The sequence below is a fragment of the Microcaecilia unicolor genome, chromosome 1, assembly GCF_901765095.1.
Source record: "Microcaecilia unicolor chromosome 1, aMicUni1.1, whole genome shotgun sequence".
NCBI lineage: Eukaryota > Metazoa > Chordata > Amphibia > Gymnophiona > Siphonopidae > Microcaecilia > Microcaecilia unicolor.
The window spans coordinates 672,658,027-672,675,294 of NC_044031.1; the positions used below are offsets into that span (position 1 = coordinate 672,658,027).

Genomic DNA, 17,268 nt, shown 5'->3' on the forward strand with positions numbered 1-17,268 from the left:
ACTGACATGGAAGCAGATATGGCAACAGAAGTTGCAGAAAATGTAGAAGCATTTCTGATTTTGAGGATGATGATTATTACAAAACAGTCATGCAGCTAATTTATTGCAAACTGCCAAACAAAAAATGTGTTAAGAACTTGTAATTATAACTGCGCTATATAAAGTAGCCTAGTGGTTAGTGCAGTGGACTTTGATCCTGGGGAACTGAGTTCAATTCCCACTGCAGCTCTTTGTGACTGTGGGCAAGTCACTTAACCCTCCATTGCCCCTGGTACAAAACAAGTACCTGAATATATGTAAACCGCTTTGAATGTAGTTGCCAAAAAAACAAACAAACCCTCAGAAAGGCGGTATATCAAGTCCCATTTCCCTTTCCTCTTTCTTATCTTTAACATTAATTACCGGTATCTTCTATCCTATATAGCAGAAATATTGGTATCTCTACCCACAGGTATCAATAAACAAATTTAATGGCAGGTTTTTTCACACAGTTATAGTAAATTTATTACAGATCAGGAAATTTACAGTAATTTAGATTTAAATAATAAAAAAGCATGGCTAAAATGTAACAACATGTATTTTTCACTCATTTATTTCAATAATTAAAAACACGTCATCAGATGGCTGTTGATGTCTTGTGTTGCCAATTTCAGGCTTATTAAAAATTGAAGTGCCTCCATTAACAGCCCATCCTAGACTCCACTGTTTCTAATAGCAGCCTGGGTGTTTATTAGAAACAATACAGTACATAGCAACCATTAAGCAAACTATATGGTTCACTGACAACAAAGAAAATTAAATACATGTGGTGCATGCCTCATTCTTCTGCATTAGTCTGTGAAGGAGGAGACCAAGTTTGAAAAGAATAATTCCCTAACTGCTGTGTTTCAATGTATCGATGTTACTAGGCTGCACCTGCTAAATTGCTTCTCCCATAGAACTACACCTGGTCTTTTTTTTTGGGGGGGGGGGGGGGGGGACGACTCTCTCTGGAACTCCTTATCCAATCTGGCTATTTCAAAAATTTCTGTTTTTCCTAGTTTTCCCCCCATTCCAAATTTGGTCTCATTCTGTTAAGTTTTGAAGAGTTATTTTGCCTCTGGCCAAACATGCTTATCCCCATATGTATAATTTCTTTCCAACATTCTGACGGGTTAAAAAGAATGAAAGTTATGAATAATAAAAACAATCCTGATTGTGTGGATAAACAAAAGGGAAGTCTAAATAGAAAAAGGATGGAAACACAACATGTCTGTTGAGGTGTTATGTTGGGCAACAGTAATGGGAACTAAGGCCAATGCCAGACGGACTTCTACGAATGGCAAGGACAGATGAAGATTCCAGTATTGTATATCACTCTATCATCATATGCAGCGAAAGGAAAATACTATTAGCAATGCTTTAGTTATAACATATAGTCCCAAGACTCCATTATATTTAACTGCCTACATGTGAATGGCATGATGGCACGCTGCCAACCAGTGTTTAAGCATGAATGACTATAACCTGGACACCTTCTAGCAGTGTTTCGGTTTGCCTGGGAGAGCTTTTTAACTGACTTACTGTGCCTTTTTTTTTAATCATCATCATTATTGTTCAAATCACATCAGTGGTTCCTGACATCAGAGCACAGTGTTTACAACTGAGAGACTTCTTCAGAGATGTTGCGCTGAAAGGGCAGGGGCACATCCCCTTTATGCATCCCTTCGTGTGCAGCTTTGGGAATGGCTTCTCAGAAGAGGAGGGTCTGTGGTATCTCCTTTTTTTCGGAAAGGCAGGTCCCGTTCAAGGGCTTGGTGCTGGTGTTTTTATGGTGCTGCAGGTGCGGCTTCGGGAATGGCTTCTTAGAAGAGGAGGGTCTGTGGTATCTCCTTTTTTTGGTAAGGTAGGACCTGTTCAAGGGCTTGGTGCTGGTGGGTTTTATGGCGCTGAGGCTGCTCACAGTGCAATGGATGTACTGTTTCTTACTATTTGTAGGGCTTATAGGTCCTCTAACTGGTGCGTCCGATGTTCGTTTTACTATCCCAGTCATCATCACAAATAGAGTTGGGGTCAAATGGCATGATTACAGGGCTATTAGGGATTCTCTCTTTGAAAGGGCTTGTGGTGTTGCGCATGGACCTTCTAGCTCCTCCTCGACGTACTCATTATTGCAGGTCTGTACTGGGAACTCCTTCTCATGCTCGCTGCCATTTAGTTAATATAAAGCTCAGTCACAATACTGTTGTCTCTCACTTACTTATCCCAGTTGGTTATGTGAATGCTAGATCAGTTGTGAATAAAACTGTACTTAAAACCTCCATATTATTCATCTGTCTTCACTTTTTTATTTATAGACTTTTTGTCATTTTTTTCATCTTCATAAAACTTTCAACATTGTTGCCACTTTAAAATGTTAGCACACTTATCTGTATATCCGACAAGTCCTGTTTCGTCTTTAATTTCCCTAGGCTTTATTAAGGGAATCTTTCGTGTGCTATGAATTCAGTATTTGTATCACCTCTTCTCAGCAGGAACAACATTCACTATCTTATAAAAGAATGAACAGTTGGTCTGACATTGATTTCAGAGACTTGGCTGCACTAGTTGTGACCCTGGGTGAGTCACTTAGCCCTCCACTGGCCCAGGTACAATATCTCTATATATAAAAGGCACCACCAACGTTCTAAATGAAGCCTCCAGCCGGAAGTGTGAAGGGGGAGAGATATTCGGTTTCCCCATGAGTGTCTGCCCCGCCCTCGCTCTCTCTGTAACACAAACAGTGAAGGAAAACACAGCAAAGCACGGAATCAAATCGCTCTCTCTGTAACAGTGAAGGACTCAGAGGGGGGAGGTGAGAGAGAGCAGAAGCCCTCACTATCTCTGTAACACAAACACAGCAGGAAACTTAACACTGAAGGACTCGACTCCGAGGGGGGAGGGGACAGAGAGCAGAGGGGACAGACAGCACAAGGGAAGGGAGAGAGGGCAGGGACACACACACTCCCACATGCACACAGAAGAAAACCTTGCTAGCCCCCCCGTTTCATTTGCATCAGAAACAGGGCTTTTTTTACTAGTAAACTTATATTGTGAGCCAACATTCGCAGCAGACTTAAGAGGAAATGGCTTAATGCTCGTACAAATGAGTGTAGATTACCAAGGGTAGCACTCAGGTTATAAAAATGCTTTAAAGGAAGCAAAAATTAACTACTATTGCAAATTCATGAGCAGCAACTCCTTGAACACTAGAAGGTGGAGGAGTGGCCTAATGGTTAGTGCAGTGGGTTGTGGACCTGGGGAACCAGGTTAGATTCCCACCGATGCCTGACGATCAGTAGGGTTGAAATCCTGGGGAACCAGGTTCAATTCCTTCTGCAGATCTGTGTGACCCTGGGCAAGTCACTTAGCCCTCCATTGTCCCAGGTACAATATATACTTAGATTGTGAGCCCATTAGGGGCAGTGTAGAGTACCTGTAATAGAAATTGCAAACCGCATAGTCACCTCAGGGATCACTTGTAGTATATCAAGTGCTGAGAATAAAAAAATAAAGCTTTTCAATCTGCTGGTAGTCTTTTCAATACCACAGATCTATCAGCTGTTAATGAGGCAGTTCCCTCTGCAGATCTGCTTGCCACTTATTTCAAGCAGAAAATCTTGAAGATCAGATGTGGTGTAGCGACCTTCAAAAGTAATCATGAGGAGCATTTCAGAGACCTTTCTACCCTGTGCAGAGGTGCAAAAGTCAATATGATTTGGACATCCTTTCAGTTGCCCAATTCTGAAAGTGGTAAATCCTTTTTATTAAAATATTCTTCCTCATAATGCTTCTTGGATGCTTGCCTGAATTATCTACTACAAACTGCTCCTAGCCTTTCTTAAATCGATCTCCTTACAACAAACATATCTTATATGTCATCAAATGTTTTTCCCCTGATATGAAGGGTTCTATTATGCTGACTCCCATCCCGAAAAACTCACTTGCTTCAAGAAGTGATGCCACTAATTATAAACCAGTTGCTTCAATCCCCTTTTGACAAAGGTAATGGAAGGTTTAGTCGGGCATCAACTCATGGAATATCTTTCCACCGTCTCTTTTTTTACACCATTCACAATCAGGTTTCAGACCATGTTACTGAAACGGTTTTAACCACTGTTGTGGCAAAATTGAGGAAAGCTTAGGAAAAAGGGTTCTAGTGTTACAGTTTGATATGTCAAGTGCATTTGATGTAGTCGACCACGCCATATTACTTCTTCATTTGCTAATGTAGTAAATTTAAAACAAATCAGAGAAAAGTTTTCTTCATCCAACGCATAATTAAACTTTGGCATTTGCTGCCGGAGAACGTGGTGAAGGCGGTTAGCTTAGCAGAGTTTAAAAAGGGGTTAGACGGTTTCCTAAAGGACAAGTCCATAAACCACTACTAAATGGACTTGGGAAAAATCCACAATTCCAGGAATAACATGTATAGAACGTTTGTACGTTTGGGAAGCTCGCCAGGTGCCCTTGGCCTGGACTGGCCGCTGTCGTGGACAGGATGCTGGGATCGATGGACCTTTGGTCTTTTCCCAGTGTGGCATTACTTATGTACTTATGTAGATCACTTTGGAATCTGTGGTGATGTTCTTAAGTGGGTCCAAGGTTTCCTAATGGCTAGGTAACAGGTAAAATTGTCTGGTTTTATCTCATCCCCCTGGAAGCCTATCTTCCATTTTATTTAATGTCATGATGGCACCTTTGGGTAGTTACTGGAGGCGCAAGAGTACCATTCCTTTATGTGGATGTCACAATTTTCATCCCTTCTACATGGGACTGTCAAGAAATTCTGTTCTAGGTTAAATCAGGTTTAGATCTGATGGAGTCTTGGGCATCTTAATTCAAATTCAAACTAAACAGGGACAAAACTAAATCCTTTTCCTCCAAATAAGCTCCATTTACCACTACCTTCTGTCACCTTTCATTCAACCATTTCCTAACCCAGTCAGTCACTCTAGGGCCCATATCGAGGGAATTCTGTTTTTTTATTAGTAGACTATGCGGAACTGTGTCAAAGGCTTTCCTAAAATCTAAATACACCACATCTAGTGCTCTCCCTTGATCTGACTCTCTGGCCACCCAGTCAAAGAAATTAATCAGATTTGTCTGACAAGCCCTGCCTCTACAGCAACCATGTTCCTGTAATCCATTAGATTCCAAAAACTTTAATATTCTCAGTTTTAAAAGTATTTTACGCAACATGATGATAATAATAATAACAACAATAATAACAACAATAAAAAGATTTCACATAATGGGACAAAGCCAACATTAATTTAGCCAAGGGAAATGTTGTCTCATCAATCGGCTACCTTTCTGTCACGGTCTCAGGCTCTAAACAAACAGTCACAGACTCTGGAACAACGTGAGCCCTTGGCCTACTGTTGTCGAGCGGCAGCAGGAGGCAAAAACCTCCAACCCGGACTGGACTAACAAGGAAGACTGGAGCTGAAGCTGTAGGCAGGCAGGGCTGGAACAGACTTTACTGGAGCTGAAGCTGTAGGCAGGCAGGGCTGGAACAGACTTTACTGGAGCTGAAGCTGTAGGCAGGCAATGCTGGAACAGACTTTACTGGAGCTGAAGCTGTAGGCAGGCAGGGCTGGAACAGACTTTACTGGAGCTGAAGCTGTAGGCAGGCAGGGCTGGAACAGACTTTACTGGAGCTGAAGCTGTAGGCAGGCAATGCTGGAACAGACTAGACTGGAACAGCAGGACTGGAGCTGAAGGTAGAGGGGACTAGAACAAGCAAGGCAGACTAGGCAGAACACAAAGCTGACCCACACAGAAACAACAGAACTAAGGCTGAAGGCTGACCCTAGCACACAAACAGAGAAGAACAGAAGCAGAAGTGCACACAGGCACCCTAAACAAGAAATCAAGACAGAAGTGCCCACGGGCACACAGACTATGAACAAGGCAGAAGTGCTTCACTGCACACGGACTAACCTGGAGACCTTTGGCTTTGCAAAGGTCCTGAATGAAAGTCCACCACTTCCTTATAAAGGCCCTCACTAATGATGTCACAACTACAGGACAGAGGCAGGAAACACACTGAACACCAAAGTGAGGCTTGAAACACACAGGAAGTGGAAACACTACAGGAAAGAAACAACAATGCAAGATGAAAGAACAGAGAGGAGCCAGTTCAGAAGTTGACCATCGGGAAATAAGGTGAGTCAGAGGGGTCACGACCACAGTCATGACACTTTCTTTGAAGGGGGTGAATAAACAGGTGGATAAAGGTGAGCCACTTGATATTGTGTATCTGGATTTTCAGAAAGCATATGATAAAGCACCTCAAAAATGACTTGAGGAAATTAGAATGTCATGAGATAGGAGGCAGTGTCGTACTGTGGATTAAAAACTGGTTAAAAAAAGATAGAAACACACAATAGGGTTAAATGGTCAATATTTTCAAAGGAGAAGGGAAAATAGTGGAGTTCCCTAGAGGTCTGTGCTGGGGCTGCTACCTTTTTAAACATATTTATAAATGATCTAGAAATGGGAATAATGAGGGGGAGGGGTGATTAAATTTGCTGGCAACACAAAGTTCTTAATTCAAGAGGATTGTGAAATATTGCAAGAGTACCTTATGAGACAGGGAGACTGTGCATCCAAATGGCAGATGACATTTAATTTGAGCAAGTGTGAAGTGATGCATGTAGGAAAGAGTAATCCAAACTATAGCTACATGGTGCTAGGTTCCACATAGGAGTCACTGCCCAGGAAAAGGATCTAGGTGTCATCACTGATGATAAGTTGAAATCCTCTGCTCATTGTGCAACAACAGCTAAGAAAGCAAATACCCCTCCGAGGTACTGCATTTTTTCAAGGGGGTGAACAAACATGTGGACAAAGGGGAGCCAGTGGATATTGTATATCTAGATTTTCAAAAGGCATCTGACAAAGAGCCTCATGAAAGACTCCAAAGGAAACTGGAGAGTCATGGGATCGGAGGCAGTGTATTATTATGGATTAAGAGCTGGTTAAAAGATAGGAAGCAGAGAGTAGGGTTGAATGGTCAGTATTCTCGATGGAGAAGCGTAGTTAGTGGGGTCCCTCAGGGGTCTGTGCTGGGACCGCTGCTTTTTAACATATTTATAAATGACCTTGAGATGGGAGTAACTAGTGAGGTAATTAAATATGCAGATGACACAAAGTTATCCAGGGTCGTCTCGTTGTGGGAGGAGTGTGAAAGATTACAAGAGGACCTCATCAGACTGGGGGATTGGGCGTCCAAATGGCAGATGTTCAACGTTGACAAGTGCAAAGTGATGCACGTGGGAAGGAGGAACCCAAATTACGGCTATGTCATGCAAGGTTCTGCTTTAGGAGTTACAGACCAAGAAAGGGATCTGGGAGTCATCGTGGATAGGACGTTGAAATCTTCCGCTCAATGTGCTGCAGTGGCCAAGAAGGCGAACAGAATGTTGAATATTATTAGAAAAGGGATGGAAAACAAGCATGAGGATGTTATAATGCTGTTATATCGCTCCATGGTGCGACCACACCTGGAGTATTGTGTTCAGTTCTGGTCACCTCATCTCAAAAAAGATACAAAGGAAATGGAGAAGGTGCAGAGATGGGCGACGAAAATGATAAAAGGGATGGGACAACTACCTTATGAGGAGAGGTTAAGAAGGCTAGGACTCTTTAGCCTGGAGAAAAGGCGGCTGAGGGGTGATATGATAGAGGTCTACAAAATTTTGAGTGGGGTAGAGCGGACAGATGTGAAGCGTTTGTTTACGCTTTCTAACAATAATAGAACTAGGGGACACAAGATAAAATTAGAATGTGGTAGGTTTAAAACAAATTGAAGAAAGTTTTTCTTTACTCAGTGCGTGGTTAGACTCTGGAACTCATTGCCGGAGAAGGTAGTGATGGAAGCTGGCCTTGCTGAGTTTAAAGGGGGTCTGGACAGATTCCTGAAGGAAAAGTCCATTGATTGTTATTAAATTTTGGGATTTTGCCAGGTTTTTGGGGCCTGGATTGGCCGCTGTCGGAGACGGAGTGCTGGGCTTGATGAACCTTTGGTCTTTTCCCAGCGTGGCAGTGCTTATGAGGTCACTAAGGTCCTCCCAGGGAGTATCCCTAATCACACCCTCTCCAAAGGACATCACATGATGCTATACCCAACAGCGTGCCTTCTCTGGAGTACCACCCCATACTCTGGAATGCATTCCCTGAAAGGTTTCGCTTAACACGAGACTCTCTCTACTTCAGAAAGCAGGTGAAAGCTTTGCCCTTCTCCCAGGCCTTTAATGGAAGTAACTAACTTGCTAGTCACACACACACAGGAGTAACACCAGCTGCACATATTGTAGCAGGGCTTGCTTAACCTCTTATCCTAGCTAAGAGAAAATTCACGAACCTTTCTGGCTTCATGTGCAACTTTCTTTAAATTAGTCCCCTTATTTCCTAACTCCTGTAACTGTTAACTAGATGCTATACCTTGTGCTGTCTATTAAAATGTTTTATTGTGTATTGTGTTGACATTGTAATGTAGCATACTATGCAATACCTTGTGTTATTATTTGATTTTTACTGCTGTAATTGTCTATTGCCTATGTTTGACTTATTCTTGCTGTACTCCGTTTTGAATGAATTTCTTCAAAAAGACAGTAAATAAATAAATCAACAAACAAAATGTTAGGAATTATTAGAAAAGGAATGGAAAACGATTATTATAATGCCTTTGTATGGTGCGACTGTACCTTGACTATTGTGTGCAATTTTGGTTACCACATCTCAAAAGATGCAGGTAGAACAGAAAAGGTAGAAAGAAGGGTGACCAAAATAATAAAGGGGAAGGGACAACTTCCCTTTGAGGAAATGCTAAAGAGGCTAGAGCTCTTTGGCTTGGAGAAGCAATGATTGAAAGGAGATATGATAGAAGTCTGTAAAATACTGAGTGGAGTGGAATGGGTAGAGGTGAAATCGCTTATTTACTCTTTCCAAAAATAGAAGGGCTAGGGGGAAAATAAAGTAGTACATTTAAAACAAAATGGAGAATATATTTCTTCACTCAATGTGTAACTAAACTCTGGACTTAATTGTCAGAGAATGTGGTAAAAGCAGTTGGCTTAGCAGGGTTTAAAAACAGTCTGAACACGGTCCTAAAAGGAAAATCCATAAGCTATTAAGGGAAATGGGACTTGATATATCGCCTTTCTGAAGTTTTTGCAACTACATTCAAAGCGGTTTACATATATTCAGGTACTTATTTTGTACCAGGGGCAATGGAGGGTTAAGTGACTTGCCCAGAGTCACAATGAGCTGCAGTGGGAATCGAACTCAGTTCCCCAGGATCAAAGATCGACTTGGGAAAATCCACTGCTTATTTCTAGGATAAGGAGCATAAAATCTATGTTAGTCTTTTGGGATCCTGCGAGGTACTTGTGACCTGGATTGCTCACTGTTGGAAACAGGATACTGGGCTTGATAGACCTTCAGTTTATCCGAGTATGGCAATGCTTATGTTCTTATGCTGAATCTATCTCCTACTGGTAGCTGGGGGTAGGCATGGAGAGTGGCTGAATGCCTTCCTGAGAGGTGAGAGCTAGATGAGGAGTATGGAGATGACTGCTAGTCAGTTTTTTGCAATGAGTACCACACACACCTCAGTGTATACCCTATGCTGTCTATCAAGATGTTTAATATGTATTGTTTTGACATTGTGAGTAGCATTCTAAACTATAATGTGTACTATTATTTGAATAGTTTTACTGAAGTAATTGTCTATTGCTTATGACCAGCTTATTCTTGAGGTTTACCACCTTGGGTGAATTTCTTCAAAAAGGCAGTACATTTCCCAGTTGGAGACAGGCCATACATGTGAAATCAGTACAAAGAGCTCGTAGCTCTCACAAAACGAGCCTGATACAGTAGAGTAGTCCCACCTCTAGTCTGGCAGCCTCTGAATGCATGCTGTCTGTTAGCGTGGGCTAGCTAACCTTTGGTAAAAGGGCCCCTAAATGGGGGGGGGGGGGGGGGGGGGGGCTGTGCGCATGCTTACATTGATGCGCAGCTTTAGAGCTTGAGCCAACCTAACCATCTAGCGGACCAATCCTACTCTACCCACAAAGCTGATAGCCCGAACAGACAAGGCTCAAGCTTCATGACCAACCCGTACCAAACTCTAAATCCTCCCCAAGACTCTTACCTTAATACCCTAAGTACTATGTATCCTCTTCACCAGATCTGTACCCTGTCTGACCGATGATTCTATCCTATTCATTTATGTTTCCACTCAACTTATGTGTGTATCGTTTCAACAAGAGTCATATAATCTCTTAAGAACATAACCCAGCTCTTTACTCTCCCCGAGACAAGCCTTCAGACTCGCATTGTTCTATCGAATTTCTTAACCTGTTCGATACCTTGTAACCATTCACTTTATTCCATGTAAGCCACATTGAACCTACCAAAAGGTGGGATAATGTGGGATACAAATGCAATAAATAAAAAAATAGAGAAGGAGGTAAGAGAAATCAGAACTTCCTGGGCGTTTGTCAAGCCCTTCCCTCACTGCCACGGTCCGCATCTCTCCCCCTCCTTTTTCCCGGCACCACTAGGCCCTCTGACCTAAAGTGCTGAACCATGCTGTCACTTGCTCTATCGCTGAATTTGCTGCTTTTCTCTCCACTGTAAACCTCTCTCTGTAGCGTCCTGCTTCCTCTGACAGAACTTCCTATTTCTAGGCAGGATGCTACAGAGAGAGGCTTGGAGCAGAGAGAGAGAGGCAGCAAATTCAGCAACAGAGCGGGTGACAGAAGAAGCAAAAAAACTGCTTCTGTCACCCGCTCTGTCATCATGGTGGATGAGAGACCTGTCGTTAATATGCGTTAAAACCTTTTAACGCACATTAAACAATTTAATGCATTAATCAAATTAACATGTTAAAATGTACAGCCCTACACAAAATAAATGCAATAGATGCATTATAAGAAGAATATTTTATTAAATGTATTTTAAAACATATCTAAAAAGTCGCTGAAATACATCAGATGGAACAACCCTACACAGCCATGTTCAGCTCGTGCTTTAATCAGGTGTTGCAACAGAAACATAGAAAAGAACAGCAGATAAAGGTCATATGGCACATCTATATCATTCACTATCTCTTCTTCCCCCTAAGAGATCCTACATGGCTGTCCCAAATTTTCTTTAATTCAGATACAGTCCTCATCTCCACCACCTCCACTGAGAGGTCATTCCACACATCCACCATCCTTTCCATAAAGAAGTATTTCCTTAGTTTACTTTTGAGTCTACCCCCTTTCAACTTAATCTTATGCCCTCTTGTTCCAGAGCTTCTTTTCAGTTGAAAGAGCCCTGCCTCCTGTGCATAAATATGCCACGGGGATTTTTAAATGTTTCAATCATATCTCTTCTCTCTCATTTTTTCTTCCAAAGTACACATATTGAGATCTAGGAGTCTGTATCTATATGTTTTATGATGATGATGATTTTAACTTCCATCCTGGTTATACGCTTTTGAAGGCGAGGTCTCCAGAACTGCACACAGTAATCTAAATGGGGCCTCACCAGAGACTTATACAGAGGCACTATCACCTCTTTTTTCCTACTGGTCCTCTTCCAATTTATTTATTACATTTCTATACCGCACAATCTACTATTTTTGGCAGTGTACAACATGACATACAAAATTATAAAATACATAAAAACATAAAGAACTCTGTTTACTAAGGTACGCTAGCATTTTTAGCGCATGCACAAAATTAGGGTGCCAACTGTGTAGGCGCCCATAGGAATATTGTGGGCACCTACACAGCGTGTGCTAAAAGCACTAATGCGCCTCTAGCATGGCTTAGTAAACAGGGCCCAAAATGTATACAAAAAAAAAAAAAAAGGCTCACAGCCAACATATGTACCCAAGAATCCTTCTGGCTTCGGCCATCACCCTTTCTACCTGTTTGGCCACCTTAAGATCATCAGAAACAATCACCTCCAAGTCTCACTCTCCTTTCGAGCACAGAAGTATTTCTCCTCCTAAATGGGCTACAGAAACACATGATCCTGCACTTTTTAGAATTAAATCTCAGTTGCCAATTTCTGGACCATTCTTCTAGCTTAGCTAGATCCTGCCTCATGCTATCCGCACCATCAGGGGTGTCTACCCTATTACAGAGTTATGTATTGTCCACAAAGAGGTACATTTTACCCAACAGCCCTTCTGCAATATCATCACAAAGATATTAAAACGAGCTGGGCCATGGACCAACCCTTGCGTTGCACCACTGGTAATACCCTTTCCTCTGAGTGAACTCCATGCACTCCGTGCACCACCCTCTGTCTTCCACTTATTCAGTCTCTAACCCCGTTAGTGACTTTTCAGTCCAGACCGAGGGCACTCAGTTTATCAGTCACCTATGTGCAACCGTGTCACAAGCGTTACTAAAATCTAAATACACCATATCTAGTGCTCCCCCTAAATCCAACTGTTTGGTCACCCAAAGAAATCAATCAGATTAGTCTGACAAGACCTTCCTCTAGTAAAACCATGCTGCCTGGAAGCCATTTGATTTCAGAAACCTCTCTATCCTCTGTTTTAGAAGCATTTCTATTAATTTACTTACCACCGAGGTAAGACTACTTGGCCTGCAGTTCCCAACCTCCTAATTACTTCCACTTTTGTGGAGAGGGACCACATCTGTCCTTCTTCAGACCCCTGGGACCACTCACAACTTTAGAGAAGAGCTGAAAAGGTCAGACAGCAGAGCCGCCAGAACTTCCCTAAGCTCGTTCAGTATGCTCAGATGTATCTCACTCGGCCTCATTGCGTTAACTTTAGTTTAGCTAGCTCCTCAAACAAAAACATAAAAAAAACAAAGATATACATTTATAATTAAATACATAAAAAACAATAATAATTATGCAAACACTTACAATTAAAAAAAACATACTTCTAATTAAATACATGAGTAAAACATATCCACTGCAAACCAAAATCATATGCATAACATATCAAACAACATAGGGGCTCTTTTACTAAAGCTTAGTGTGCGCTAAAGGTTATTGCCACACTCTTGCAGGCTCGCACGCGGTCTACCTCTGTGACTTATGCTCGGATCTGGCACACTTTTGAGGCGTGGTGTACTCCAAAGGCTGGACTTTTTGCAGGACGGGCTACAAAAGGGCCTGGCCTACAATTCCCTTCGAGTTCAAGTGGCAGCGTTGGCCTGCTTCCAGGGGAAGTCTCCAGCTTGTCCCTTGCTGCTCATCCGGATATTGTCCGATTTCTCAGAGGGGCGCTTCGTCTCCATCCTCCTTTGCGGTCGCCCTGTCTGGCTTGGAACCTGGGGCTCGTGTTGAAGGCGCTCCAGCAATCTCCGTTTGAGCCTCTTAACCACTTTATACCTATGGGCTTCTTAGCATTTAGTGCACTAAGCTTTAGTAAAAGGGCCTCATAGTGAACTGCACTTATCAAAGATGTCATAAGGTGTTGGAGCAGAGATGCTAACCAGTCAATATGACTAAAAAGTGTGTCTCTTTAGAAGAAACAAGAAAGAAAGGGGAGAGATAAATGAGAAAAAGGAGAAAAATGAAAGAGGGACGATGGGAGGATTAAGGGGGAAGGAAGGGAATATAACAAATGTACTGAGACTACCTTTTATATTTCATTCCTTCAAATTAAATAATCAGCAGCACATTTGAGCACGCCCAGCCCATTTAAGGAATGCCAATTCCAGAATTCAACATACTATGGGAACAAATATTAAAGATCTAAAAAAAAAAAAAAAAAAACCTACTTACTAAAGTTACCCCCTGCGGTAATGCCGACCCAGCCCATTCAAAGTGAATTGTCTGTGTCGGCATTGCTGCGCAGCTTATTTACATAAAGGTGGTTATGAATACCTTGCACATCAACTTCTCTCTGACAATTAGCGCCAGTATTGAAAAAGCAGCAGCAATTTTTAACAACTACATAAATATATACTGTTTCAGAGAATGGATTAAAAATGACACCGAAAAAAATCATTGCTATTAAAAGACTAACACCACATCCAAACCTTTATACCCCACTTAGAAAATGCATCCTTCTTACCAACGATTATTTTAATATTACATTTCTTTTGTTACTGTAGTAATATTTGTAAACTGTTGTGATGATACTCTAAAATAGCAGAGTTTCAAATCTCAAATAAACTGTAAATTACAGGGGGCAATATCCTCTAATAATAAAAAGCGTATCTCCCCAAAATGAAACTAATACACTGAAATTAAAAAGAACTGTATAGATGTGTATAATGTCACTAATTAGTGTAACAGGACACTAAGTTTCTTATCTATTATAGACCGTATGTACCAATACATTTCCACAACCTTTTCAAATGCACTGAGCAGAAGCAAAGATAACAGCATTATACACTTCTAATGGTTTGGAAAATACACTTTATCTCTTTAAATAACTTCAACTTTTATTTTCAGTACATACATACCAAAATCCATTATCACATTACTCCTATATACACTTACAAGAGAAGCATCAAAAATCCTTCTCTAGAGCAACCAGTCTATTGTTATAAACAAAGAGAAAAAGTTCCTCACTAGGTAGATGATTAGAGGTTTCCAGATATAACAGGAACCAGTAAAGCAGAAAATAGTCTCTGACCATAAACTTACATCAATACTAAATATAATGACACATACATATTTTTAGTAGTTTTTATCCTTTTAAATGTAAACAAAAAACATGTATATTAATATCACAATATAACCACCATTAAATTAAAACAACCTGGTGTCGAAAGTATAAGACTATAAATGAGTACAAATTATATAAAATGTTAAGTATGGAGAAAAAGGAGAAGAGGGGATAGGGTCACACTTAGCTGCAGAGGAACCCAGTTCCCCAAGTCCGCAACCCACTGCACTTTTAGTTTGTTCTTCAGTGTTCTTACACAGCGAGATGCCTGTTGACTAATATAGCATTTGGACTGTTGTTGTTGTCCTCTTCCTATCTAGTCATCACGACTGAATGAAAGTCCTCTTTCCTATTTTAAAATGGAGTCCCTTTCTGTCTTTTGTGTTTTATGCTTTTATTGTAAACCACTGTGACCCTTCTTTTCATATGGCGGTATATTAAACTTTTTAATAAGCATACATGCATGACTAGTTGGCTGTAGTATTACTAAGTTTTATACAGAGATGCCAATATACCCAATTCCACACTGCAGACTTTTTGCCAGTCCTGATTTTGAACTTATATCCCAAAGCAGTGTGGAATTTGTAATGTCTGATTCTGCTACAAGTCCCACAATGCACCATGATGGGGGTAGTAAGAAATCCAGGACTGTCCCAAAATCTCTAGCCTGGAACTGTGTGTGTGTGTGTATCTTGGCATCCCTCTTTTCTGAAGCCCTGACTTCTGTTACAAAAGTCCATGCATCAACATTACAAAGTGTGTGATGTCCCCCTTCCCCACGCCCACTTACCACGCCACCTTCAATAAAGATTTGATGGGAAGGAATGTCAAAATTCGTTCTACCACCTCAGCTAGATTCAACAGCACATAAATATCTTTGCAGCTCATCGTCCCGTCACACCGTTCTCCACAGACAAACAGGACAGGAGAAATGCACTTGATAATGACGGTTTCTGACGGAGCCGTGGAGACAGAGCGGTTGCCCAACGTGCTGACGTCATGAGAAGCTTCCGCAGACTGAACATTTATAATCAAGGAGGTTAAACCTCCTTGGGTTTGATTGAGACCAGGGCGGCATGACATCAAAACGTTGAAGCCACTTAGGTTTGTCTCTGTTTCCGCTTCCCCACGCAGCTGTCATTCTGTGTACACTCAAAACAAAGCAAACAAACCTATGAGCTGCTGGATCCACGTTGTCGTTCTTTATTAGTGGTAGCATTTTTATTTAATCTGACTTATATTTTCAAACATGCCAGCTTCTGCAGCATACAGATGTACACAGATGAAATATAACGGAATAACATTTCATAGGTAAAGTAGTAATTTTGGGACACCCTAGAATGTGTTATATTCGTGTAGAGATTTTTTATTTCACCAGGTAAAGGGCCACTACAACAGACATCATGTTATGAGAATCAGGTGCTCCATCCAGAGTTTATATCTATTTATTTAACTTATGACATTTATATTCCACATTAATCTGGTTGAAACCTGGAGCATTAAAATTTTTTTCCTGTGCCTAGAGCAAAAAGAAAGATGGTTTGTGGGAACTTGCACCTTTTGTTTTGTGGAATGCAGTGGTATATTATAAAATGTACTGTTTATTACTACTATTTAAAAGAATCAATAAGGAGGGCAAATCTACCGTCATACAGAAGTCCAGAGTCAGTCTAAATGAGCCAACATTTGCCAGTTCTATGATACATATTCTTCTTCAAGTCATTTTTCAACAGCATTTTCTCAGTTATTACCCAAATGTGAACACAATTATGATGTTAATTAATAAGTTCTGGATGTTACTAAATTCTATTATTTTGTCTCACTGCATTTGGAGACAGGACACAGAAAGCCTGTGAGGGAATCCAGAGGACTGTTAGATCACAAAGGAGCAAAAGAGACACTCACTTAGAGAGGCAAGGCCATACCAGAGAAACGAAATTAATTCTTTGCTTCTGTTTTTAAACATGTGTTATAGGCACGTCAGCATTTTTAACACGCGTATACAGTTAACGCGTGTTAAAAACGCTGACGCGCCTATAATGCGGCTTAGTAAACAGATCCCTTAGTTTGGTGGTGTATTGTTTGCCTGCATAAAAGCACACTTGCAAATATTTTTCTGCCACAGCTTGAATTAACATTCGTACATGTGACCTGATAAAACAGAAAAGATAGTTCTATTTGAGAAGCTGCTTAATACAGACTGCACTATTTCAAAATAAGAGACCCAAGAAAGGGAAGCTGCTAGGCTAGCTGGATTTGAAACATAGCATGTAAAAAACATTTCACACAGAATACAAATTTCAATAACATCTGTTGAGGGAAAAATTAGGCCACCTTTACTTTACTGTGTTATCAATGAACACAGTTCACTGCCACTATAATCACTCGATACATTTATGCAGAGCTCACAACGTAGGACATGTTTTCAATTTTAAAACAACAAATCCAGCAATATATAAAAGTTTTTTTCTGAATGCATGGACAGATGGTCAGATCCTGGGATTTAAAGAATTAAATATGCTGAGCACAGCACCTTCTTGCAAATGAAATCATGACAAGCGGATTCTATCAATGTCCTCTTC

The 17,268-nt window shown here is 41.0% G+C and overlaps 1 protein-coding gene across 1 annotated transcript in view; it reads right to left on the reverse strand.

The window, feature by feature from the left end:
• FBXO22 (F-box protein 22) overlaps window positions 1-15,659 on the reverse strand; it is a 72,919-nt gene extending 57,260 nt beyond the window's left edge. Inside the window, exon 1 of the mRNA XM_030187400.1 lies at window positions 15,477-15,659. Coding sequence (XP_030043260.1) covers window positions 15,477-15,574 — 98 coding nt within the window. The 5' untranslated portion in view covers window positions 15,575-15,659. The remainder of the gene's footprint in view (window positions 1-15,476) is intronic.
• Window positions 15,660-17,268: the final 1,609 nt, after the last annotated feature.